At 37.4% G+C, this 25,310-nt stretch overlaps 1 protein-coding gene across 16 annotated transcripts in view; it reads right to left on the bottom strand.

The window, feature by feature from the left end:
• Nucleotides 1-25,310, bottom strand: part of PAM (peptidylglycine alpha-amidating monooxygenase) — a 337,150-nt gene that overhangs the window by 13,100 nt on the left and 298,740 nt on the right. For all 16 annotated transcript variants that reach the window (XM_066381913.1, XM_066381912.1, XM_066381917.1 and 13 more), the window contains 6 exons: nt 24,212-24,341; nt 12,645-12,761; nt 10,137-10,209; nt 8,743-8,953; nt 7,815-8,015; nt 4,204-4,319 (listed from right to left, as the gene is read on the bottom strand). In XM_066381913.1, the coding sequence (XP_066238010.1) occupies nt 4,204-4,319; nt 7,815-8,015; nt 8,743-8,953; nt 10,137-10,209; nt 12,645-12,761; nt 24,212-24,341 (848 nt within the window). The remainder of the gene's footprint in view (nt 1-4,203; nt 4,320-7,814; nt 8,016-8,742; nt 8,954-10,136; nt 10,210-12,644; nt 12,762-24,211; nt 24,342-25,310) is intronic.

The following is a 25,310-nucleotide window of genomic DNA, read 5'->3' as shown; positions in this document are numbered from 1 at the left end:
GACTGTGGGCTTATCAACCAGCATCTGCCCACTTGGGTTTGCTGAGTGCAAAGGGCACTAAATGAGGCCAATTGTACTGCGTAGCTCACTTTCAGAGGTGTGGAATACATGCTTTGGAGATATTCTGCTTTAAAAATCAGCAACAATGTGTAAATTTGCCACAATGAAAAGAAAAATGAGCCAGCAGTGCCAAGGAGGCTCAGTCTCTCATACTATCAAATGAGCTGTGACAAATGTGCATGAGAAGGACAGAGAGCCAGAAACCAAAATCTCGCAAGCCTGTCATTAAATTTTCATCTTTATACTGGGTTCAGCTAATGGGTGGCAACTGGCTTGCAAATTATAGGCAGTTCCTATTCTATATCAAAATATGTTCCTAAAAACTGCTTTGCAAAACATATGGTTGTAAAGTGCTTCATTTTTCTTGATAGGAAAAATATTATAATAGGTTGGGGAATAAAGGTGAAGGAGGAGTGTGTAAATTGCAGTATGTCATCAGTTCAGGACTACAATAACAATAAGCCTCTATCCGTGGTTCTCAAACTGATACAGGCAGCGAAGGGTTCTGTTAGAAATACTCTGGGACCATTGGAAGGGGTCCCAGGAGGCTGAGTAGAGGGGACTTTGGGACCTCTATTACTACTGTACTCAGAAGCACTCAAAAGGTAGCCTTTTCAATGAACTAGTCTATTGTTCTCCATCATCTGAAAGAGAAAATTATGTTGGAAGCTTTAGGTTTCAGAGTTGAAGAGATTTAAATATCTGCTGATAGAGGCTTTGTTAACCCTTCTTTTGAGGTACCCCCCCAGCGAAATAAAATAGATAAGCATCCCCCTGGACCAGCTGGTGACACAGAAATCTGCCCTCAAAATCTGTTATTTTGTCTTAAAAATTCCTAAGGATTTGTGTTCTCTATATCATAATTTGTTTGTTGAAACTTATTTGATATTAAGTAAAATAGATCTCTAAGAAGTTGCACCAAGCTTCTGTTATGGTTGAAAACAGCCCTTGGCATACTAATAGATGCCTCAGGGTATTAAAGGTTAATCACATTTTAGAGTTGAGTCTGAGGTCCAGGTGTGCTAATTCCTGTGTAGCTTTGGGTAAGTAATTTAATTCATGTGACCCTTTCAGCTCCAATATTGCTAAAGATTGTAATTGTAATCTCTATCATTAAGCTTGGATAAGTCACATAAATCTGGGCCTCCTGGAGTGTTGTATGGAGGGGTGGGGTCGTTTCCCTCCTTTTCTACAGGAGCTGCCTTGCCGGGGAGAGGAGACAAAAGGGCCGCCTGCAGGGTGTGTGTGGAAGTAGACAATGAGAACCATAGTCTTCCCTGTGATTATGGCGTTAAGGGGAGTTTGGGGGACAACTATGTGCCTTTGCCCTCGTAGTTTTTGACACCATTTGATAGAACCATCTTCTTTATTATCCTACTGTCTCAGCTTCCCTGCTTAGACATAAAAAATGATCATACATTCAAGACAAAGATATTTCTAAAAACAATGTAATAGTAAAAGAGGGAGAACTGAAATATACGAGGAGGGAAGAAGCACAGAGATACACAGACATTATGCAAAACTTGACTTTTGCCCTGGCTGGTTGGCTCAGCAGTAGAGTGTCGGCCTAGCGTGTGGAAGTCCTGGGTTCAATTCCCTGTCAGGGCACACAGGAGAAGCGCTCATCTGCTTCTCCACCCTTCCCCCTCTCCTTTCTCTCTACCTCTCTCTTCCCTTCCCACAGCCAAGGTTCCACTGGAGCAAAGTTGGCCTGGGCGCTGAGGATGGCTCCATGGCCTCTGTTTCAGGCGCTAGAATGGCTCCAGCCACAATGGAGAAACATCCCAGATGGGCTGAGCATCGCCCCCTGGTGGACATGCCGGGTGGATCCCGGTCGGGCACATGTGGGAGTCTGTCTGACTGACTCTCACTTCTAACTTTGAAAAAATACAACCCCCCTAAAAACAAATTACCTTGACTTTTGACTTGAAGGAATATTCTCTTACACAGGAGTCAATACATCTTATTACTTCCTTCACCCACACTTAATCTTTGTGATGATAATCTAATTAAATGAAAACTCTGAGGGATTCGGAAATTGATTTCAGTTTGCTGAGTGAACACAGAACAGATTTCTATGTTCCGGTATAATATCAAGCCTTCTTTATTGAAAGGAAAAGCAAATTGTACCGTGGAGTTAGACTCTCAAGTTTGCTGTGCTGACCCATATACTATCATTCCTTCATCACTGAATGTCTGATGAATGCTGATGTTTAGGCCCAATGCTATCTGAAATTTTAATTCAGGGCTCTTCACATTTTTTTGAGAGTAACACTCATTTAGAACTGAGCCTCTTGCTTACCATTTAGTTTTGATTTCTAGATGCTTATTTGAATTGAAAGTTAATATCCTGGTCGATATAACACATTATTGTTAAAGAAAAGTCAAGGTGCCTGACCAGGTGGTGGGACAGTGAACAGAGCGTTGGAGTGGGATGTAGAGGACCCAGGTTCAAAACCCTGAGCTCACCAGCTTGAGCAGAGGCTCATCCAGCTTGAGCGCAGGCTTACCAGCTTGAGCAAAAGGTCGCTGGCTTGAGTGTAGGATATTAGACATGACCCCATCATTGCTGGCTTGAGCCCAAAGGTTACAGTAGGCTTCAAGCCCAAGGTCGCTGGCTTGAACAAGGGATCACTGGCTCGTCTGGAGTCCCCCGGTAAAGGCACATATGAGAAAGCAATCAATGAACAACTAAGGTGCTGCAACGAAGAACTGATGCTTCTCATCTCTCTCCCTCCCTGTCCGTCCCTATCCGTCCCTCTGTCTCTCTTGCTAAAAAAAAAAAAAAAAAAGTCAAGGCAAAGTAATAGTGAAGACCTGAAAGAAAGTTAAGCTTCTCACTCTATTACTAGATAAGAAGAAGTTAGCTAAAGGGGCAAAGCAATGAAGATTGGATAATCAATAAGGACCTGAAACATCAATGAAGTAAAATTTGTTATCACTGTAATTAATTTCTTTCTGATGGGCTACTATGATTTGTTATTTGATTGTGTGTTGTTTTTCAGGTGAAATACTTCTGTGAAAAGTCTTATTTCTTATATATGAATAGAAACCCAAACAGGAACTTGTACTCGAATCTTTAGTTCAGATTCTTTTTTTTTTTTTTTAAATCAGATTCTGTAACTTGCTAAACACCTGAGGGAGAGGGCATGTTCTATCAGAATGCTTGAGTATCTATCAGAATGCTGGACACAGAATACCTACTTATTATCTTGAGAATGAATTCTGATAAATTCCAGACTAGCTGTCAGTATTCTAATAAATAAATTTCTAAAATATTGAGGCATTTAAAAGTATCTGTTTAAACTCTAGCAAATTTGGTATCTTAAAGAATACTGTAAGAGTTATGAGTATGGAGATACCGTTTGTCTTGTGGCTTATGATAATTATATGTTGATCCAAGTAAGGCAATAAATCCTTACATGTTTTGAAAAATAACTCTTATTTGCAGCATTTTAGCAGGCTGCATCCTCTGAAATTGATACACTGCGAGCACATTCAGGCAGTAAGTATGAACATCCCGGTAATTATACTGCAGAGAAAGTAATTGAGAAGTTGGGCTGTGGGCACACTGGACCATAGTCACTGTGCTTAGAAAAGGCACTGTTAGAATAAACAGTAGCAAAGCATTTGTGAAGCAAAAACTAGCCTTATATCTCTTACCAAGACCAAGTCTTTATTTAGGACTTGAATAAATTCTAGGAAGTGTTATTTTCAAGTCTTGTTGCTCAATGTAGTCATAGTATAAAAAAAGCAAAAAATATTAGTGTTGGATCTAAGAGAACTACAGAAATACAGTTTAACATATTGTGGTATCTTTCCTACTAGGCTGAAACCAGAAAAGACTAACGTTTTTGGTATTTTAACTGCAGTGCATTTATTTACACCTGCCATTGTATACAAAATCTACTAAGAACCTTAGAGCTGAATTCAATGTTAATTTGCATCTGAAAAAACTGATCAGATGGAGGACATTTATTCAAAATAAAACATTCTTATAGAACATGCCCAGCAACCTACCTAAGAAAGTGATTACATCTCCTTAAAGTTTTTAAAAAATTATTCAAGTACAAATTAAATGCCATGGTTTGTATTTTAGTTTTTTCTCATGAAAACTGATGCCTAGACTTCATATATGAATACCTTGCGCACTGGCTTGAAGATGTCTATAATTTCTCCATTGGAAAAGTTCATCACAAATCCTTGTACAGGTTCTTGGTTCCCAAAGTAAGGCTTCCCATTCACTGCAAAGAGCAAACCTGTGACAAGATATTCAAGTTAACCTTTCTTTAAAATGTGGATAAGACTAGTTTTCAAATATATGCATGTACAGTTACACAAACAATAACATAGGGTCAATCTGGTCTCTACAATTGGTAACCAAAATAAGAATTAAAACACTTAGCAATGTCGCCTTCTGAGTAATAAGATTGGGGCAAAGAGGTTAGGCAACCTCCTTGTAATAGGAAAACCAGAAAGTGGTAGGCCTGTTCTACTTAGGAAGTCAACAGAAATCAGTAATACATAGCTAGGTAAATATAGATATAGATAAAGAGGTGGATGATATAGGTATAACAATAGCAGTAGACATAGATATAGACACATATAGATATATATAGATATAGATATAGATATAGATAGATATAGATATGGATATAGATATAGATATCATAGGCATCCTAAATAGGTATTGGAAAGAGTCAAGTTATTTAAGCAAATCATTTTGGAGTATCAGATTTTAAAAAAATTATGTATAATATTATCTGCTATAGTTAAGAGAAGAATCAGAAGATAATATACTAAAAAAGTAATTTATAGTATAGGTAGAAGAATGATCTGATTTTAAACAACTTAAGTTTGACAATGTGAGATACATATTTCAGATTAACGAAGATATATTTTTTCATAATTAAAAAACCAGACCATCTTATTTATATTAATTCCATGAATATTCTTTGTAAGAAAATTATATTCCTGAGTATGGTAGTGTTTATCCAAATTAATAGAAATTGTGATTTTTGGTTAAATAAGTACTTCAGGTGACTGAATATTACATTTTCAAATATTTGAAACAAAATATACACAATGATAAACCATTATTGAAGATATTTTTATCTCTAAGTATTTCAGAATGGGGTCCTTTAGTATATCACAGTAAAAAACACAAACACTGTCAATTTTTAATTACTATTGTGCAACAGTGCAGTGAGAATTCCATTCCAATTATAATACATGTCATCTTTTGTTTAGATTGTTTTTAATCAGATTTCCTTTCATCTTCTCTTCTGATGTTTTTCTCTTCTTGATTTGTTTTTATTCACTATGAACTTTATCACCTTCTTTATTAGGTCAATGGTCTTGCCAAATTTATTCTTAAATATGAGGTAAAAACTAAATTAAAACTATCTCTTTTGGCCCTGAACAGTTGGCTCAGCGGTAGAGCGTCAGCCTGGCGTGTGGGGGACCCGGGTTCGATTCCCGGCCAGGGCACATAGGAGAAGCGCCCATTTGCTTCTCCACCCTCCCCTCCTTCCTCTCTGTGTCTCTCTTCTCCTCCCGCAGCCAAGGCTCCATTGGAGCAAAGATGGCCCGGGCGCTGGGGATGGCTCCTTGGCCTCTGCCCCAGGCACTAGAGTGGCTCTGGTCGCGGCAGAGCAACGCCCAGGAAGGGTAGAGCATCGCCCCCTGGTGGGCGTGCCAGGTGGATCCTGGTCCAGCGCATGCGGGAGTCTGTCTGACTGTCTCTCCCCGTTTCCAGCTTCAGAAAAAGTAAAAAAAAAAAAAAAAAAAAAAAAGACTATCTCTTTTAAGAATATTAATGAGGGTTTTTTTTTTTTTTATCACTTTTTAATTATTTATTCCCTTGGGGAAGCCAAACTTGCTCCTTAACCAGTCACCGAGTCCCTTTATTCTAAGTCCTAAATAAACTGGAGGCTGCTTAGGAGGTAGTAGCCATGTGCAACTTTAAAAGCATAAAAAATATGTTATAGTGATGCCTATAAATAGTCAATGCTACCTTAATATAGATGTATTTAATAAAATGTATTATAAACAAATTTTAGAAATTAAATATATTTTCCATTGTTCAGTAAGTATTTATTATTATTATTATTATTATTTTTCTTTTCCAAGTGAGATGAAGGGAGATAGACAGACTCCCGCCTGCACCTCAACCAGGATCCACCTGGCAACCCCCATCTGGGGCTGATGCTCTGCCCATCTGGGGCCATGCTCCCAACTGAGCTATTTTTAGTGCCTCAGGCAGAGGCTTTGCAGAGCCATCCTCAGTACTGGGGCTGATGTGCTCAAATCACTAGAGCCATGACTGTGAAAGGGAAAGAGAGAGAGAGAGAGAAGAAGAAGGAGGAGGAGGAGGAAGGAGAAGAGGAGGAGGAAGAAGAGGAGAAGGGGTGGAAAAGCAGATGGTCACTTCTCTTGTGTACTCTAATGGGGAATCAAACCCGGAACATCTACATGCCTGGCTGATGCTCTACCATTGATCCAACTGACCAGGGCCGTATTCATTATTTAAAGAAACATTATGGTAAGTTATTTTGAAAAGTGAATCAAGTGTATTTTATTTTATGGGTTATATTTCTGTTCTTCTCCAAGTCAAAAAAATATATTTTGAAAGTGAGAAAAAAAAATCCAGATTTCACTGGTCATTCCTTCTGGCATTTAGACATAAGTTTCACTTATTGACCTTTAAAAAAACTTGACCACCCCTTTAAAAAAAATTTTTTTTCTAAACGTTAAACAGAGATATTTAAAATATTGGTTTTATCAGGCATACACAATCTGTTGATGATGTGTGAAGCCATAATATTAATCATTTACTAACTAGAGCAGATGATCATATTAAGGGACAATAAAAACCAATGTTTGGCATTGATACGTAAAGACACATGCAGCCCCATGTTTATTGCAGCATTGTTCACAGTGGCCAGGACATGGAAACAACCAAAAAGCCCATCAATAGATGACTGGATAAAGAAGATGTGGCACATATACACTATGGAATACTACTCAGCCATAAGAAATGATGACATCGGAACATTTACAGCAAAATGGTGGGATCTTGATAACATGATACGAAGTGAAATAAGTAAATCAGAAAAAAACAGGAACTGTATTATTCCATACGTAGGTGGGACATAATAGTGAAACTAAGAGACATTGATAAAAGTGTGGTGGTTACGGGGGAAACTAAGAGACATTGATAAGAGTGTGGTGGTTACGGGGGGGAGGGGGGAATGGGAGAGGGATAGGGGGTGGGGAGGGGCACAAAGAAAACAAGATAGAAGGTGACAGAGGACAATCTGACTTTGGGTGGTGGGTATGCAACATAATTGAACGACAAGATAACCTGGACTTGTTATCTTTGAATATATGTATCCTGATTTATTGATGTCACCCCATTAAAAAAATAAAATTATATAAAAAAAAAACACAAAAACAAAACAAAACAAAAAAAAACAACCAATGTTTGGGAAAAATTTTTAAGCCATTACAAAGAGTTGTTAAATCTTCAAGTTCTTCATTATTTCTGAATAAACAACAGTAATTCTTCAGGTGAAACAGATTTACAATGCACTAACAGTTTTAAAGTTATTTTAAGATCTGATATATAACACATCTTCAATCCCTTAATAAGAAATAAATTATAAAAAAGCATGTTAAAATAAGACAAATAATTTTTTTAAGGATGGAGTACAGTATGACAAAACACACAAAAATAAATTAAGATGAATTACCTGGTACATATGAAATTGCAAATACATTTCTTCCAAATGATGCATGCTTAATTTCTCGCACAAATTCTTTGGTGTCAGTTTGAAAACACTGGATCCGACCATTTTCCCTGTCTGCCACACATAATTGACCCAAATGAGGCACAAGGGCCAAGCTGTGAGGAACACTGAATTGGCCTGGTTTAGGACTGCTCCCTGAAGACTCTACAAAACAAAGATAAACCTCCGATATATAATTTGTAATATCACTAAAAGCCTGACTCTTAAAAGTTTTCTTTTCCAGTCATGACAGTAAACCATTAAATATCTGGAACCAGGGGGAAAATAAGATAAAGCAGTATATAAATTTATTCCATTAATATTTCTCACCCACAAACACATATTTACTCTTTATTTGGACAACATTGGGGAGTAGAAGCATCCTTTTCCTCTAACACAGCGGTTCTCAACCTGTGGGTCGTGACCCCGGCGGGGGTTGAATGACCAAAACACAGGGGTCGCCTAAAGCCATTGTAAATACATATTTTATTTAAAAATGTATTGTATAATAATTATATATTTTCCGACGCCTTACATATTTTATTTAAAATGTATTGTATAATAAATATATATTTTCCGACGCCTTACATATTTTATTTAAAAATGTATTGTATAATAAATATATATTTTCCGATGGCTTTAGGCGACCCCTGTGTTTTGGTCATTCAACCCCCGCTGGGGTCACGACCCACAGGTTGAGAACCGCTGCTCTAACAAGATGTGTGTGTGTGTGTGTGCACGCGCGTGTGTGTGAACTAGCCAACTGGACACATATAGAGACCCTGTGTTCCCCATTACAGGGGACAATTACATCCTAAAAGACATGAGGGATACCAATCTCCTGTTCCTGGTAAAACTGGCTAAAAATTACAATTAGATTCTTATTGAGTACCTTCTCCCCACTGTGTGATGAAATTTCCACTTGGTGAAAACTGCACAATCCGACTGTTGCAGTAACCATCTGATACATAGATGGCTCCAGTGTTTGGGTCCACAGCCACATCAGTGGGTTGACAAAAGTGATTCTGATCACTGCCTGGTTGCATGCTCCTTCCTAGGATTAGTAGAGGGCCTTCTTTACCGTTTGGATCCAGTTTGAACACCTTTATCAAAAAGAACAAAAGTCTTGCTTGCACGGTTATTATTTACACACACCCATGTGGCTAAGTACACTTGCATAGGTAAGTATAGCGTAAGCTCCCAGAGACTTATTTAAAAGAAGATATTTTTTTAGAACCAGAAATTATCCGGTCTGAGTCCTTTATTTGATAAATGAGGACTAAAGCCTGACCAGGTGGTGGCGCAGTGAATAGAGCATCTAACTGAGATGCGGAGGACCCAGGTTCGAAACCCCAAGGTCGCCAGCTTGAGCGTGGGCTCATCTGATTTGAGCAAGGCTCACCAGCTTGAGCCCAGGGTCACTGGCCTGAGCAAGGGGTCACTCAGTCTGCTGTTGCCCCTGGTCAGCAATCGATGAACAACTAAGGTGTCACAATGAGGAACTAATGCTGCTCATCTCTCTCCTTCCTGTCTGTCTGTTCCTCTCTCTATCTGTTTCTGTCACAAAAAAAGGACTAAAAAGATTAATTGATTTGCTCAAAGTCATCTGTAATAAGTGGTAAATGAGGACTATTACATGGATGTCCTATTCTATCTATACCTGTGTTTTCTTATTTTTCCTTAGCTAACAGTACAATGTCTTCCAAATAATACATGAGCAATAAATATTTTTTGAAATAATGTTTGGAGACCTTTGTAGATATGTCTTCTGAGTTCTACCTTTCTTCTGCTAGTTTTCCTAGTTCTTTGCCACCTACTCTTAACATAGGTATCAAACATGAGCTTTGCTTTTGAGAGAAAGGCTGTATGACTATTCTGTGATTGAAATATAACTTCTTTTGAAAAGGACAAAAATTTTGATGTTTTATATATATACAAAAATGTAACAGAGACCTCGCCTTCAATTTATTCAAGACTGAAAAAACAAAACATAATATACAAGTGATGAAACAGAACTAAGACCTGGGGACAGAGAAAGGAGAAGCAAATGTGTAAAGCAAAGAAGGAGGTTGGCCCTAACATTCCCGCCAATTCAAAGAAGAAGGGCGACTTGATCATTTAAGTATTAGCTTTCCCTAAATGCTAAAGAAATACACGAGATGTGGCTATTGCTTTTTCTTGTTATAAACTGACTGGGTCACAGAAAAACACCCAGTTGACAGCAGAACATTTTGAAAGCATAATTTCATTAACTTGTAGTTGAATAACTGCCAAATGGAAGACTACCTGGTGCAGAGCCACGTCTGTGACCCAGTAATTTCCATCCTTATCTATACTCAAGCCGTGTGGCAAGTAAAACCTGCAAAATAAAAATAATTGTCTTAATATATATTTAGTCCCAAAGCAAACATAAGATGAATTTTTGGTAATTAATCTCTAAAGGCAATATAAATTAATAAATTGATAAATAGATACTTGCATTATCATAGAAAAGACCAGAATGAATTGTTAAATGAAAATACCTGTTATAAAAAGCGACCTCCTTTTGACAAATCTTAAGCAATATTTAACCATTTAAAAATCTATATATAAAACCTGCATATAAATTACAAATATTTATTATCAAGTATGGTATATTAAACAACACATATAACATCAGTTTACAAATAAGTTCTAAGATCATAAATATAAACGTCATGGAAATGTGTATAAACAAACTTGTCTAAAGAAATATAAATTGACTTATATACTTTGAATCATTTAAATATATATATTGCAAGGTAGATGAGTGGATAAAAAAGCTGTGGTACACTTATACAATGGAATACGACCCGGCTGTAAAAAAGGAAATCTTACCCTTTGAGACAGCATGGATGGACATGGAGAGCATTACACTAAGTGGAATAAGCTAGGCAGAGAAAGCCAAGGATCATATTATTTCACTTATATGTGGAATCTAATGAACAACATGAACTAGTAAGCAAAATGGAGACAGATTCAGGTAAAGAGCAGGCTGACAGCTGTCAGGAGTGGGCCTGAGAATTGGGGTAGAGGGATTGATCCAAAAAGAAAAAAAAATACAGACATGGTTAATGTGTGGTGACTGCTACAGGATACAGGGTGGGAAGAGAAGGAGGAGGATTTAGGGGGATAAATAAATGGTGATGGAGGGAGATCTGACTTGGGGTGGTGAACACACAATACAGTGTACAGATGTGCAATGAATGTGTGCACCTGAAATCTGTATAATTTTGTTAACTAACCAGTGTCATCCTAGTAAATTTAATAATAAAGTGAAAAATAAAATTAAAAATAAAGTTTTTATTGGAACACACACACACTAAATAAATAAATATATTGCAAGGTAATATATTTCTGTATTAATATAAAATATCAAGCATATTACTCAAAAGCTTTAACAGCGCTTACTAAAGATGGTGAAATCCAAAGAGAACACTCTCAGCAGACACGGGCCGTGCTCATCTAAGCAAGGTGAAGTGGCGCGCTGGATAATTATTAGAGAAGTCTATTCATTTAATAAATCAATTAGGATGACCTGGGTAAGACAATTGTAAACTAATGGAGACAGATGCTCACAGGCTCAAGGAACTCCTGGACAGAATTAACGAACACATGGACGACATCTTAACATGGCTGTGGTCAAAGACATCTGAATCTCCAAGGTCTGTTTGTCAGTGTCTAGTCTTAGCACCATGCTGGCAAAACAGATTTGTTTTTTTTTTTTTTAAATTCATGAGCCAAGGCTGTGATCTTGACTAATTAACTGTACTAGATCTCTGTTTTTGTGATGGAATGTGAGAGTTATAATATGCTTTGGATAAAGACACCCCACTGTTGGCCAACTTGATTTAACAGCTGTTGCTCTGCCTTGCTCTTTGACTCCTTTCTAGAATAAGAATGTTTCTGACTAATGGGGTGGAGCGCTGAAGAGGGAGGTTCAAACTCACTGAATGGTGCAGCTGGTATTAGAATTTGGCCCCTGACTCACCATCTTAGAATCCTATTTAAAAAAATCTAATTATTACTATTTTAATAAGCAGCTGCATTCAAAGTGGATGGTTCCCTGCCTTTCAAAGAACCCGGTTTTCCCTATGCCCAAGCAGATGGAGTAGGTAGGGTACAGTTCCTAACAGGTTAAAATGGTTGAGGACACTCTGTAAGCAGGCACCCCTTTCTTTCAATGACCAGGAGTGTCAGCCAACTTGTTTTTGGCTGGCAAATGCCATCTAGGAATAAGACCAAATAATTAGGGCTTTCAGAGCCAAATTACTATGCCTATTAAGGAAAGATAAAAAGGACATTTGTTCAGTCTTTACTTTTAGATGGAAAGAGAAAAGCCTTTTTTCTTAACAGTGATTACTTAATCAGTTTGGTTAAATAACTCTTCCGCAGAAGAATGTTTAATCTTCATATCTAGATGACCACAACTCACCTCCTTACATCTGTGTATCCATGGCTCTCTCAAGCCTGACTACCTATTAGAATCATAAGGGGAGCTTTAAAAGTATTTTGATGCCTGGGCCTCATCTCAGATTAACTGTAAATCTACTTTTTCTGAAGCTTCCAGGTGATTTTAATATTGTCAGGGTTCAGAACTACCTACTTAGAAAATAAAAGATGAGATGGCCCAATTAGTTTCCTGCCTTCTTAAGCTACACATTCTCACCACTGCTATCTAACACACTCTTTCCAAGACCAGACCCAATGATGCACTTCACACCTAATACTGTAAGTAGAACGTGCCTTAATAACAACGTAAGTAATTTAACTTACAGATTTTTCCCACTGGATTGGATTACCGCAGCATTATTTGGATCTATGACAAGAATAGTATCTTCTTCAATTGGCCCAAGTCCTCTTTGCTGATAAACAAACATGCTGTCAAAAGAGCTAAAATAAATAAATAAAGCAAGTTAATGAACTTGAGAAATGCAAACAATTTACTTGAGATTTTACAGAATAAAGAAAAGAGCTCAGATATATCTGACTTCACCCTTTGTCCTTGATGATTGAGTACCTTGGATTTCACGCACACCATTAGCCTGCAGAACTGGGCTGCTCAGAATGGCCAGTGGAGCGGCAGCAAGAGAACACCCAGACCTGCAAGGTCGCACATCCCCCTGAATCTGAACTTGCAGTTTCACAAGGCCCCTCAGTGATTCACACACACGAGGGTAGTCTGAGGACTACTACCTAAAACTCTTAAATTACCTAATATATATATATTTTTATTTTTTTAAAATTTTTTTTATTTTTTTATTTTACTTATTCATTTTTAGAGAGGAGAGAGAGAGGGAGAGAGAGGAGAGAGAGACAGAGAGAGAAGGGGGAGGAGCTGGAAGCATCAACTCCCATATGTGCCTTGACCGGGCAAGCCTAGGGTTTCGAACCGGCGACCTCAGCATTTCCAGGTTGACGCTTTATCCACTGCGCCACCACAGGTCAGGCTAATTACCTAATATTTTTAAAAGGTCCTCAAAATACTTTATAGCTACTTTCTTTTAAGCTACAAAAGAAAGCATAACTTATTTTCACTTTCTCTGTAATGATAAGGAAAGCATAATGATAGCAGGAAGGGCAGTGACCAAACTCTGTTGCTTATTGTACTGTCAGATATTGAACAGAATGTCCAAAATCTGTCAAAAGTATACAATAGAAGGGATTCTGGAAACAAATACATATTGAGAGACACAAAACCTTTTCCATGTAACAGCTTTTCTGTAAGTACAAAATGAGCTATGTAATAATGTAAAAACTAAAGCAAATGTGACTATGTCTGCCTTTAAACTCTGCATTTTCCAGGTTATTATAAAATATTTTGAACATACATGTTTATATATATCTTTTCATCTATATTTCTTTCTCTTTTTTTTTGACAGAGATAGAGAGAGAGTCAGAGAGAGTGAAAGATAGAGACAGACAGACAGAAAGGGAAAGAGATGAGAAGCATCAATTCTTTGTTGTGACACCTTAATTGTTCATTGATTGCTTTCTCATATGTGCCTTGACAGAAAGCTACAGCAGAGCGAGTGACCACTTGCTGAAGCCAGCGACCCTGCCTGCGCTCAAGCCGGGGTTTCAATCCTGGGTCCTCTGCATCCTTTTCTGATGCTCTATCCACTGTGCTACCAACTAGTCAGGCTCCATCTATATTTCTATCTGCCTTGTTAGTTTAATAATATCTTTCCTTAAGTTGACAATTATTACAGACATTGTATTTATTTCAATTCCTGTTTGGGAAATTATTTGGGATAAAGGACAAAGATAAACTCTTCTAATATAAGCTTATGTCACAGTGGTAAATATATTAAGCACCAAGAGGCCAAGTTATATTTTCAAGCACAAAGAATTGGATCAGCATATAGTTGAGATGTGCATGCATGTCTCTCTCTGTGTGTACATATAACAAATATGTATTTTTGCAAAATAAAAGTCAATGAATGATCAATGAATATTTCTATAAAATAAAATTTCCTTTATACACTCAGACAAGGCTGTAAAAACCCAATATTTTGCAGTTCAATTGTATAAGCAAAAAGAATTGGAATAACATATTTATGGAGATACATTTGCAATTTGAAAAGTCAACAGACTGCTCAGATCTGTCATATGCCTATTGATTAGTTGGCTCACATTTATATGGAACTTAGATAGAGTCAGAGTAGAACAAAAATTTCAAAATACATTTTCTTGCCATTAAAAATATACATTACACAATTATTTGAGCTTCTTGACTGTTATAGTCTTTTGGGTATATTTTCCCTGAAAGATAACAATAAGTCCCTGAGGTAGTTCTTAATGATCCATTCAATTGAGAACAAAATATTGATTCAACGTTGTCAAGCTAAAAGTGAAGTAATATTGTTTACATATGTTATTAAGTGTAGTTAAAACCACACAGCAGCAATATCTAGAAAAAAAACACATAGGTTTATGAAATGGAAGTAGCATCACTAACAAAGCAGATTTTATAAGATATTCATAGGATCGTTATTAAATTGAAATGAGAAATTTTATTAGAACCACTGTAAGAGTATACAAGGTATTATTAAGTCAGGGGAGACTGGTAAAGGAAAAACCTGAAGTCATTATTTTGACTACTGTGAAACACCAAAGAGTTTATCCTTTTGTCTATAACTATTTTCAATATGAAATTTTTGTACTAAAAACATCATAGCTTATTTTCTAGAAAACAAAGGTACCAGATTCAACCATCAATGAGGTTTTCTTCCCAACTTGACTATGATATTGAATAATATAAGTTCAGCACATCTGAGACACAGAGTATGCTGTGTTTCACATAGGATGATATCTCTACATTTATCATCTCTTTTGTGGTGTAAGCCTTATATTTCTCATTATTTAGAAACAGTTCAGTGCTTTGTAATGGTACAATGCAATCTAAATTATCTGAGAATTATGCTTTCCCTCACTGTATAAAGTTAAAAAAATATTCGCCCTTTTTCTTGAATTAAAATTTCAAGATAATTGTTGATTCACATGTAGTTGTAAGAAATAATAAAAGGCAATTCCTTCTGCACTTTTTTACCCTACAGTTATCTGATCCTGTACAGTTTTCCCTATAGTAGCTTTTTGTGCAACTATATAGTACAAGATGACCACGAGATCAATACTGATAAAATCCATTGATCATATTAAGATTTCCCTTTTGTAGTTTCTAAATTTTTTTTCTTGCAGTTTATTTGCTTGGGCATGGAATACACTAGTATGTTACTTCTCTACCTTGCCCCAACCTAAGGTTAGCAATATAGAAAGTTGCCATATTCTCATAATTCCACCATGTGTTATCTACTGCATCTATGTATAGTGTTCTGACTCACTACTGACAGCTAATAGTAGTGGCAGTCCAATTGTATATCCTGACAAAACTAGAATATATCAGACCTCAGCATATCTAATTTCATATCACCTCTTATTTGCAAAATGACAAACCAAACAAGAAGCTTCACATATTTGCCTGTTCATGATTTCCTCCAGAAATGGTCTGCAGTAATTCTGGATGATAATTTACCCTTTGGTCAGTCTTGTCATTCACTTAAGTATTCACCACTGGTCCTAAATCTCTGGTCCAATGGTCCTTCTATTTTAGGAAACACTACTGCTACTGCTTAGAGATGGGGAGAAAGTAGAAAGGAGACACTCTCGCCCAGGAGCATATAATGACCTCTAACTTAATTAAGGCCTTTTTAAAAAAAATAGCTACAGCTTATTCCTCCAGGTCCTCAAATATTTCAAAATGTAAATTAACTTAAACTAACTCACTGGCAGCCATGTAAGCTCAGAATCAAGAACCTAAAATGTTGAACTTGGCTTCCGCAAATCAAGTTACGGTAAGGAAGAAATACAGGAGAAATATAAATAACCCAGACCCATAATCATTATGTCAGTCAAATTAAATGAAAATGTTGCTGATAACTAGGTAAGTGAAAAACATCCTTCATCAACGGTACTGTGCTGCATGGCTCACAAATATAAGGGAAAAATGTATCAGTTAGTTGAGCTTTGCTGTCACAAACACAATCTGGGTGCACATATATACCCTAAATCTAGAAATGTCAAATTCTAATGGTGCTAATAAATAGTAAAATTAATATGACGATCATTCCCTTTCTTTTTATTCTTCACTTTTTGGTGGTGTTATAGTAAATTGTGAAGTAGCAAATGGAGCCAAAAGAAAAATAAGTAATAAAACTAAATAAGCTACAGAGTAAATCAGTCAGATATTTTAAATAAAAAATTGGATAAACAAAAAATATCAGATCTCTCAATTTATGGAGATAGCTTTCCAAGTATCATATTACAATGTAGCAACAAATAATTTAGTTTGTTTTTTAGTTTCTTTTTTTTTTTTTGTATTTTTCTGAAGCTGGAACGTGAAGAGACAGTCAGACAGACTCCCGCATGCGCCCGACCGGGATCCACCCGGCACGCCCACCAGGGGCGACGCTCTGCCCACCAGGGGGCGATGCTCTGCCCCTCCTGGGCGTAGCTCTGCCGCGACCAGAGCCACTCTAGCGCCTGGGGCAGAGGCCAAGGAGCCATCCCCAGCACCCGGGCCATCTTTGCTCCAATGGAGCCTTGGCTGCGGGAGGGGAAGAGAGAGACAGAGGAAGGAGGGGGGGTGGAGAAGCTAATGGGCGCTTCTCCTATGTGCCCTGGCCGGGAATCGAACCCGGGTCCCCCGCACGCCAGGCTGACGCTCTACCGCTGAGCCAACCGGCCAGGGCCTTTTTAGTTTCTTTTTGCTGCCATAATTTACCCTCATGTCATTAATGTATAAAATGCATTAATGTGATGTTTAAGACTTGCCACTTCTCTTATAGTTTAAAGCTTTATGATTATTATTCACAGTATTGGTATAATTCCCCTGTATCCATTAAGGATCTCAGTGGTTAGACAAGTTCTTGAATTTACTGTTTAGAGAATCTGTGAACCATCACCTCTCAAAACAGAGAAAATAAATAAAGTAAACCTAACAAAACAAAAATCAAAGATGACAATATACTTATATCATCATGATTTTAACTATATCAATTTACTTCAAAAACATAAATAGCAAATAATAAAATTCTAGAATTCTTAGGAAAATTATAGCTTTAAAGGAATTAAACACAACACAATAGGTCTGACCTGTTACATACATTGAAAGCCTTTTGTGATTCCCTATAACAGATGGCTATATGTTTAAACTGGCAATGTCAAGGGACTGTTAGTCATTCAACTGATGGGTGGGCCTTTCACTTGAGATGGCTTGAGCTTCATGTAACCAGCACCTGGCCTCCAGTAGTTACACAGGGCAAGTAAGAAAAGAACTTGGTATTTTCTCTTAAATGGGAAAAATCACACACAGACACACAATTTGCCAAATAAACTAGTTTATAAACTCTTTTGTAATTCAAAGAAAGGTAACCCTTGAATAGCTCACAAATGGATGTCAGATTATGAAGCTGTATACACCGTTGCTATAGCAAATTGCTTATTTAGTGTTCTAAAGCAGCTGCCCTGCATTACAAGCTGCAGAGAGGTCTTTATTTCAACCACATTTAACTTTTTACAGGATATAATAACACCCTGCACGTTTCACACAGTGCCTGGAGCACCGCTGATCTTTGTTTGCTTCTTTGAAAAAGCACTCAGCCGAAATACTGAACTGCAGCCCACATGCCAGAATTCGTCAGCTCTTTATTTTCGCTGTTTGAATCCCCCAGTAATGATTTTGTACATTAGCAGCTAATCAAATAGTTTAGATAAGGCCAAGAAGAAACGGTTTGCTAGAGCCACATGAGAAAGAACTAGAGTAAGGAGAAAATAAATTTCTGTGCCATCAATCAAAATTAAGGAAATACAAAATAAATAATAGTAACTGAAGAGAGAAATAAAATATAATGTTGTAATTATATAAATTAAGAAGCTGGAGAGAGAGCCATAGATTTTTAAGTGAGAAAATAAATGGAAATGTACTCTCAATGTTTAGAAAGCAAAGACATACCATACAAAAGCCAGAGACTTTAAACGGGATATAATTTAATACTACGTTAAAAACACTTCTGAATATATACACATGGAGAAAAATCCCTGTGATAAAAAAAAAGTGGGCAGACAAAGAAAGAAGTATGAATATTTAGTGCCCTGATGGACCTACCACTAGAGGCATCACAAACAGGAATGAAAAGAACAAAGAACTGGGTAACACGGCGCCAGACTCTGTTTGGCCAGTCAGGGCACTTGGGGATGAGTCACGTAACACTGGCTTTTGTTACTCAACAGAATAAGGTACTTATTAAACCCTCACTTTTTGGAGTAGGAAACTGAGATTTAGGGAGTTCAAATGTCCTGATGCAAGTCTCAAGGCTAGGAAAGGATAGCCAAGATTCAAACTCAGGTCTCCTGTCCTAAAAACAATAAAAAGAATATAATAATAATAATGATAATGATAATGTGGTTTTTCTTACTGGAATGTGCTCACTAGACTGGAGAACCTCCCCAGCAGTTATCCAATTTAATGTGTCTATGTAGAAGAAATGTAAGAATAACCACATTACCAAGAAGAAGGAGAGGAAATGGCATAAAATGGAAGAAGGTTGCTCAGTAAAATGGTAAATGGGGATATGAGAGAGAAGGGTAGAAAATGGAGACATTGCTTTTGTAGAATTCTTCAGGTATAAAGGTTCAAAGGATCCCTCAATAACTTTGAGGGATTTTCCAGGCCCAGTGAATTCTTAAGTTATGAAAGAATCTTCAGATATAGAAGCAGGACCTCAAGCAGATATAAATATATATTTAGTGAGAGAGACAGAGACAGAGAGAAAGAGAGAGGGACAGACAGGGACAGAGAGACAGGAAGGGAGAGAGATGAGATACATCAATTCTTTGTTGAGGCACCTTAGTTGTTTATTGATTACTTCTCATATGTGCCCTGACTGGAGGGCTCCAGGAAAGCATTTGACCCCTTGCTCAAGCCAGTGAACTTGGACTCAAGCCAGAGACCTCAGGGTTTCGAACCTGGGTCCTCTTCTCCCGAGACCGACACTCTATTCACTGCACCACTGCCTGGTCAAGCTCAAGTGGATATCATAAATGAGACTCCAGGTTAATAGTGAGGCAAATCTTGAATTGATTTTTCTGAAAGTAAGGAATTGGATAGATTTATGAAATAATAGGTCTTGGCAAAATTCCGTGAAGCATTGATGAAGAGAAGGATTGTAAGCTATCTTGGGGACAAGCAGAAGAAGATTCCCAAAAGACTACACCTCTAAAAACAGAACTCGTTTAACTAATGATTTGATTATGTATACAAATTTTATAAACAGCATTTATGAGGAAATGAAAGCCATGCTCATCAAACAGCTCTGACACAACCAAGGCTGGGAGGGATAACTTATCCTCTGGTTAACTGAGAAGAAAATGGTATCTGAAAATTGAAGCAATGCTAAAATCTAATGAAGCGAAATGTAATCGGAATAAAGTCCTGAATTTTAAAACACCACATGAGTATAAATTTCCAGTAAAACTTGAGCACAATTTATGAAATATATTTGGAGATCTTAGTATATTACAGATTCAACACAAGGCAACAAAGTGATGATACCGCTGAATAAAAGTGAATGTAATCTTATATTAATAGATATATAGATAATACATCAAGGAAAGTAATTGTGTTGCAGATCAGATAATACATGAGGTATTGTGGCCACTTCTCAACGAAACACTTTATAGGGCTCAGAAACCAGAGCACTTTCATATGAAAGTATCATGTCAGCATCAAGATTGGTTGAGGCCCTCGGGGATATTTAGCCTGTAGAAGATAAGGCTTTCTTCAAATAGGCAAATAACTGACATGGATAAATGGGAGTAAAATCATTCTCTGTCAGGCTGTTGTGAGGTGAAATTATGGACTCAGATCTGAGATGAACATAGTGAAGAACATTATAATGTGTAGATGAGTCCCACAATTGAAAAGTGTGTCTCATATCTAGGGAATTTCTTGGCACTGAAAGAATTCAAGCACTGGATAAGTGTAGAACATTTTGTAAAGAGATGTCTGCATTGAAGGGGGAGCTGGAGATGAGCTCTCTGGTGGACATTTGCTATTTTGGGTGCTCAATGTCTACTGCACTATTTTGTGCTAATGAAGCCTCAAGTTTTCTTTAGTGACCCAACATTTGAGCGCCTCTCTCAGCCCATTTATTCCCTGATGATGTCAACTTTACTACCACATTCAAGGAACAGGAAAAACGACAACAACAATTTAGGTTCCGTCAAAGAGTTAGATAGATTTCATTCTTCTGCCCACAATGACTGGAGACGTGACTTCAATCAGGCTGTAGAATGCTAAAACACTCAGTTTAAGGATTTTCTATTGACTTTATCAGGAACAGAGACTATCTCTTCCACGAGACTAGTACGATAATGGATTCTGAAGCAGCAAGGGAGGAGGAGGATTAATCAGGGCCTAAGAATGGAGTCAATCAGGAGCAAGCGTGCTAAGAAGTAGATCGTGGTCATGTAGTTTGGGCCACCATACTCCTGAGTAACAGACTAACAATTTTTCTCTTTTCCTAAGCCAGTGTGTGTTGAGTGTTCTCTCTGATTGGTAAAAGAAAGAATTGCATACTTCCAAGATCTCTTTCAACTCTACATGAAGAAATGATACAAGATCTAAGGAAACATTTCATTACTAAAAATTAGGGGTAAAACCCATAATTAGGTTTAGTATGTATATGATGTGAGTCCTGCATACTAGAACCTCGACCACAGCTGAGATAAATAAAAGAAAGACGGAATAGTGTCTTTGACAGTAGTGGTGATTTTAAGATAGAGGCCCAGGAACAGCTGTTACTGAGCCAGGAGCTACCCAGCTCCTGCTGGGAGGTATTTAAACTTTAAAGAGCTCTATCTGCCATGCTGCCCTAAAACTAGGGTAGACAAGAGGCTCTTCAAAATTTTATTACACCCTGCCGGTAGTAGGCCTTTCCTATTTCAGCTAGAAAAAGCTTCTTTAAGTAGCCATATTAAAGTAAGGGACAGAGAGGAAGAAAATGGAAATCAATTTGAGAAAGGGAGTAACCATCATCTTTCAGGAGGTAAAGTGTTTTATTATTATTATTATTATTAATCTTGGTTGCCATACTTATTTAGCATGGTTAAGTAGAAGAGTGAGGGCTGATCAGGGATATCAGGTAAGAATGAAGAGTAAATAGTACTTACAAAGACAGATGGTATGATGATGTCAAAGGACCTTTGGGTACTAAGTATAATTGGAGATTATTATTAATTACAAGCACGGTCTGCTACTTAAAGAATAATCATCTAAAAACTGGGGGATACAGAGTGCTTAGGTTTGATTTGGAGCAAGCCTTGGCCTCATGCAACCTACAATTTTGTGAACATGGAAAACATCAGGATAGGAAAGATTCCAAGAAAATTAACGCAGGATTTCTTACTACTCTAAGTAGTGGTAGCAACAAGAACGCAAAATTTTCATGAAATCTTTAAGTTCTTTCATCTCACACCAGCACATCACAAATGCTACAAGAAGGTGCTTTTTCTTCATATAATCCTTGGATACTTAATGAGGGAGAAGAAAAACTATGACTTGACTTAAGTATGTAGGGAGGATAATCATGCATGACTGTTCAAAACACAACCCACAAATTCCAACCTATTTTTCTAAAAAAACAAAAAACCCAAAGCAACAGAGTAAGCCACTTCTAATTCTCTTAATGAATAATAAAACAGACAGTTGTTGATAGCAGAGACCTGGGCCCTTGAAAGGACTTTCCTCACACCCATGGATTGCCAAGGGTGCTAGAGGCCAACTGGCAATCCAGGAGATGCAGAAGGAAAGAGAGATAGCAAATATTCTTAATCTGAAAGATAAAGATGAACAAGAAAGAAGAAACAGAGATTTAGTAAGGTGAATCAGCACATCTGCTCTGAAGAATTCTTGCATTTTTAAAAACACCTCTTTGTTCCTGCTGTTTATCAGGGTAAACACCAGGGCTTTGGCAATGAAACTGGAATCTGTTTACATATGATACCGGTTATCTAGACGAAAGCTAGATGCCAGGAAAAAAAGCAGTTTTTCAGTTAGGACCATATAAGTCACAGAAAGGTTCTCATGTGACCCTTGTTTCAGAGTCTCCCATCATCTCCCACCTAGACTTGCTGTTTACTGCCCCCTTTTCTATTAAACTACTCCAGCCTCTGCTGTTTACTCGGAATAAATGTCACATTAAAAGGAAAATGAAAATGGGAGAAAATGATGCTGCAATTTTCTTGTCTGGTAAAATGAGGCTAGAAACTCACGTAGAAAATGTGGCAATATTCATTAAAATAAAGACTATGCTACAAAGAACAGTAACAGTTTGCTTTTAAAAGCACTTGTTAAAGTACCACTGGATGTTCAATAATGACTAAGACCATGTAACAGAGAGGTATAAATAGGAATAGTGAGTTCGGTTGTTTCTTTTGAACTCTGAAGTGATCTCTTTCTCCAATTCTGTTTTCAAGTAAAACAACTGGAAAAGACAATTAAACAGGAACAAAGTACCAGTCTATTTGGAAATGCTGACTGAGTTCCACTTCCGGCTGCAGGAAGGAAACTGTACTTATGTGTATGTGACAGAGCAGGTTTAGCATAAGTTTAACCAACATCTCCGAAAATGGAGGAAGAAGAACAATTGAACTATATAAGTAGACCCTCAATTTTCCAGATGTATAGCTGTATACTTGGAAGGGGAAGATAGACCACATTTAATTGATAAAGTATTTTAAAATTTACCTTCTTATGCAAATTTGTGCTAAAACAAATGAGTAAATGGACAGTCCTGGCAAGATTCTTAAGTCTTTGGGGCTCAATGAAAGAACACATTTGAGCAATAAAATTAATCTACATGAAAACATGAAGGCCAAGGTACTGATTATTTCTGCATGTGTGGTGGCCAAACTGCCCCACCCACAGTCTCCAGAAGGCTCCTTGTTCTCACTGCCATGGAGCAATGTAAAGAAAAGGGCAAGGCCAACAGCCTTAGGTTAGTCTGCACCAGAACCTGAAAATCACAGAGTGGTTTGTGATAGTCAAATAATAACTTCTCGTGCACTTTCTTTGAAGTCTTAGAATTCCTCAGCTAATTTCTTGGCTGCCTTTAATGTTATTCTCCTTAGAAATGTGAAAGCTTGAAGGTAGCAAAATACGGTTTAAGTCAGCAGAATCACTGATTGTCATCTCTTCTTTTCATTCACTAGTTGGTAAAACTACTGCTTTGTTTTAAAATGCACAAGACTTTTGCCTGACCAGGCAGTGGAAAGAGCATCATCGGACTGGGATGCAGAGGACCCAGGTTCAAAACCCCGAGGTCACCAGCTTGAGTGCTGGCGCACCTGGCTTGAGAGCGAGGTTGCTGCCATCTTGGGCATGGGGTCATAGACATGACTCCATAGTTGCTAGGTTGAAGCCCAAGGTCGCTGGTTTGAGCCCAAGGTCACTGGCTTGAGCAAGAGGTCACTTGTTCTGCTGTAGCCCCCTGGTCAAGGCACATATGAGAAAGCAATCAATGAACAACTAAGGTGCTACAACGAAGAATTGATGCTTCTCATCTCTCTCCTTCCTGTCTGTCCCTCTCTCTGTATCTCTCACTTAAAAAAAATGCAAAAAACTTTCTCTCTGTTACCTGTCACAGTCATGCAATAAAAGAAAAAATATATTTTGCTACAAAAATCAAGTTCAAAAAGAACCTTGTTAGTGTTCTCACTACCATTCTTAGTTTAATAAAAAGTGATGCATGCGCCTTCCTCTCTGAAGGGAAGACATTACTTACTTTCCATCCCAGACATGGTCTCCTCTGTGGAAAATCACCAGGTTATTCTTAGGGTCCAGAGCCACCCCAGAAACCTGGCCTGGTAGCAAGTACACTCCTGGCCAATCCAATGCCTCTTCTACATGGAAATCTAAAAGAGAAATCCATACATTTAGTATAAACAAGAAAGCTAATATAACCTGATAAAGATTCACATGGTTATAAGAAACTCATGCAGTAATGTCACTAGATGCAAAGGGAAAAGAATCAAGCCGTGCTCTACATATGAAACACCACATGCACATGCCAAGTAGGTTCTTGAGCTATGAAACAAAGTAAGCGACTGTGAACTTGTTTGGGAATTATATGCTCTTTTCCTGTTGAAAAATGCCTGTAAAACCAGCTTACTCTAAATCATTAAGGAGAAATGTGAGACTATTTTCTTCTTAACAAGATTATTTTAAATTAGTATCTTTGGAAAATATGGCAACATGAATGGCATCATTTTAATATAAATTTTTAAAATGTAAATAAATATCAAGCATGGCCAATAAGCATCTCTCTCTCTCTCTCTCTCTCTCTCTCTCTCTCTCTTTCTCTCCCTCTCTCAATTAACTCTCCTGTATAAATTCTCAATGTTCAATATGCATTAGATCCCACAATAAACCATCATTGATTATCCCTTGTACAAGGAATTATATAAGATACCAATTTCCTTTTTCCTGACTTCAGTGTTCCTATAAAAAATGGGAGTAGGGAGACATTCTCTTTCACTGCTTATATTTCACTGCTTCCTAACATAGGAGAAAGGAAAAAAAATAACAGGAACTCTGTAACCAAATGACTTCCAAATCATTCTCATTTCTGATAAGAATGCTGGGTTAGTTTGTGTTAATCTCTTTTATAAACAAGCTCATAAATAAAGAGGTGTGATATATGGAGTAGCTACACTAAGGTAACAGGGTAGGGCAAAAGTAGGTTTACAATTGTGAGTACAGGAAAGTTTATTCTTGTATTAGTATTTGTTAGTTATTGTGTTATTTTCCATACAAACAACTGTAAACCTACTTCGCCCCACCCTGTATAGTTATGAAGATACTATGAAATCTGTTATATCAGT

The sequence above is a fragment of the Saccopteryx leptura genome, chromosome 4 (genome assembly GCF_036850995.1).
Source record: "Saccopteryx leptura isolate mSacLep1 chromosome 4, mSacLep1_pri_phased_curated, whole genome shotgun sequence".
NCBI lineage: Eukaryota > Metazoa > Chordata > Mammalia > Chiroptera > Emballonuridae > Saccopteryx > Saccopteryx leptura.
This window is presented reverse-complemented; position numbering and strand designations above follow the sequence as displayed.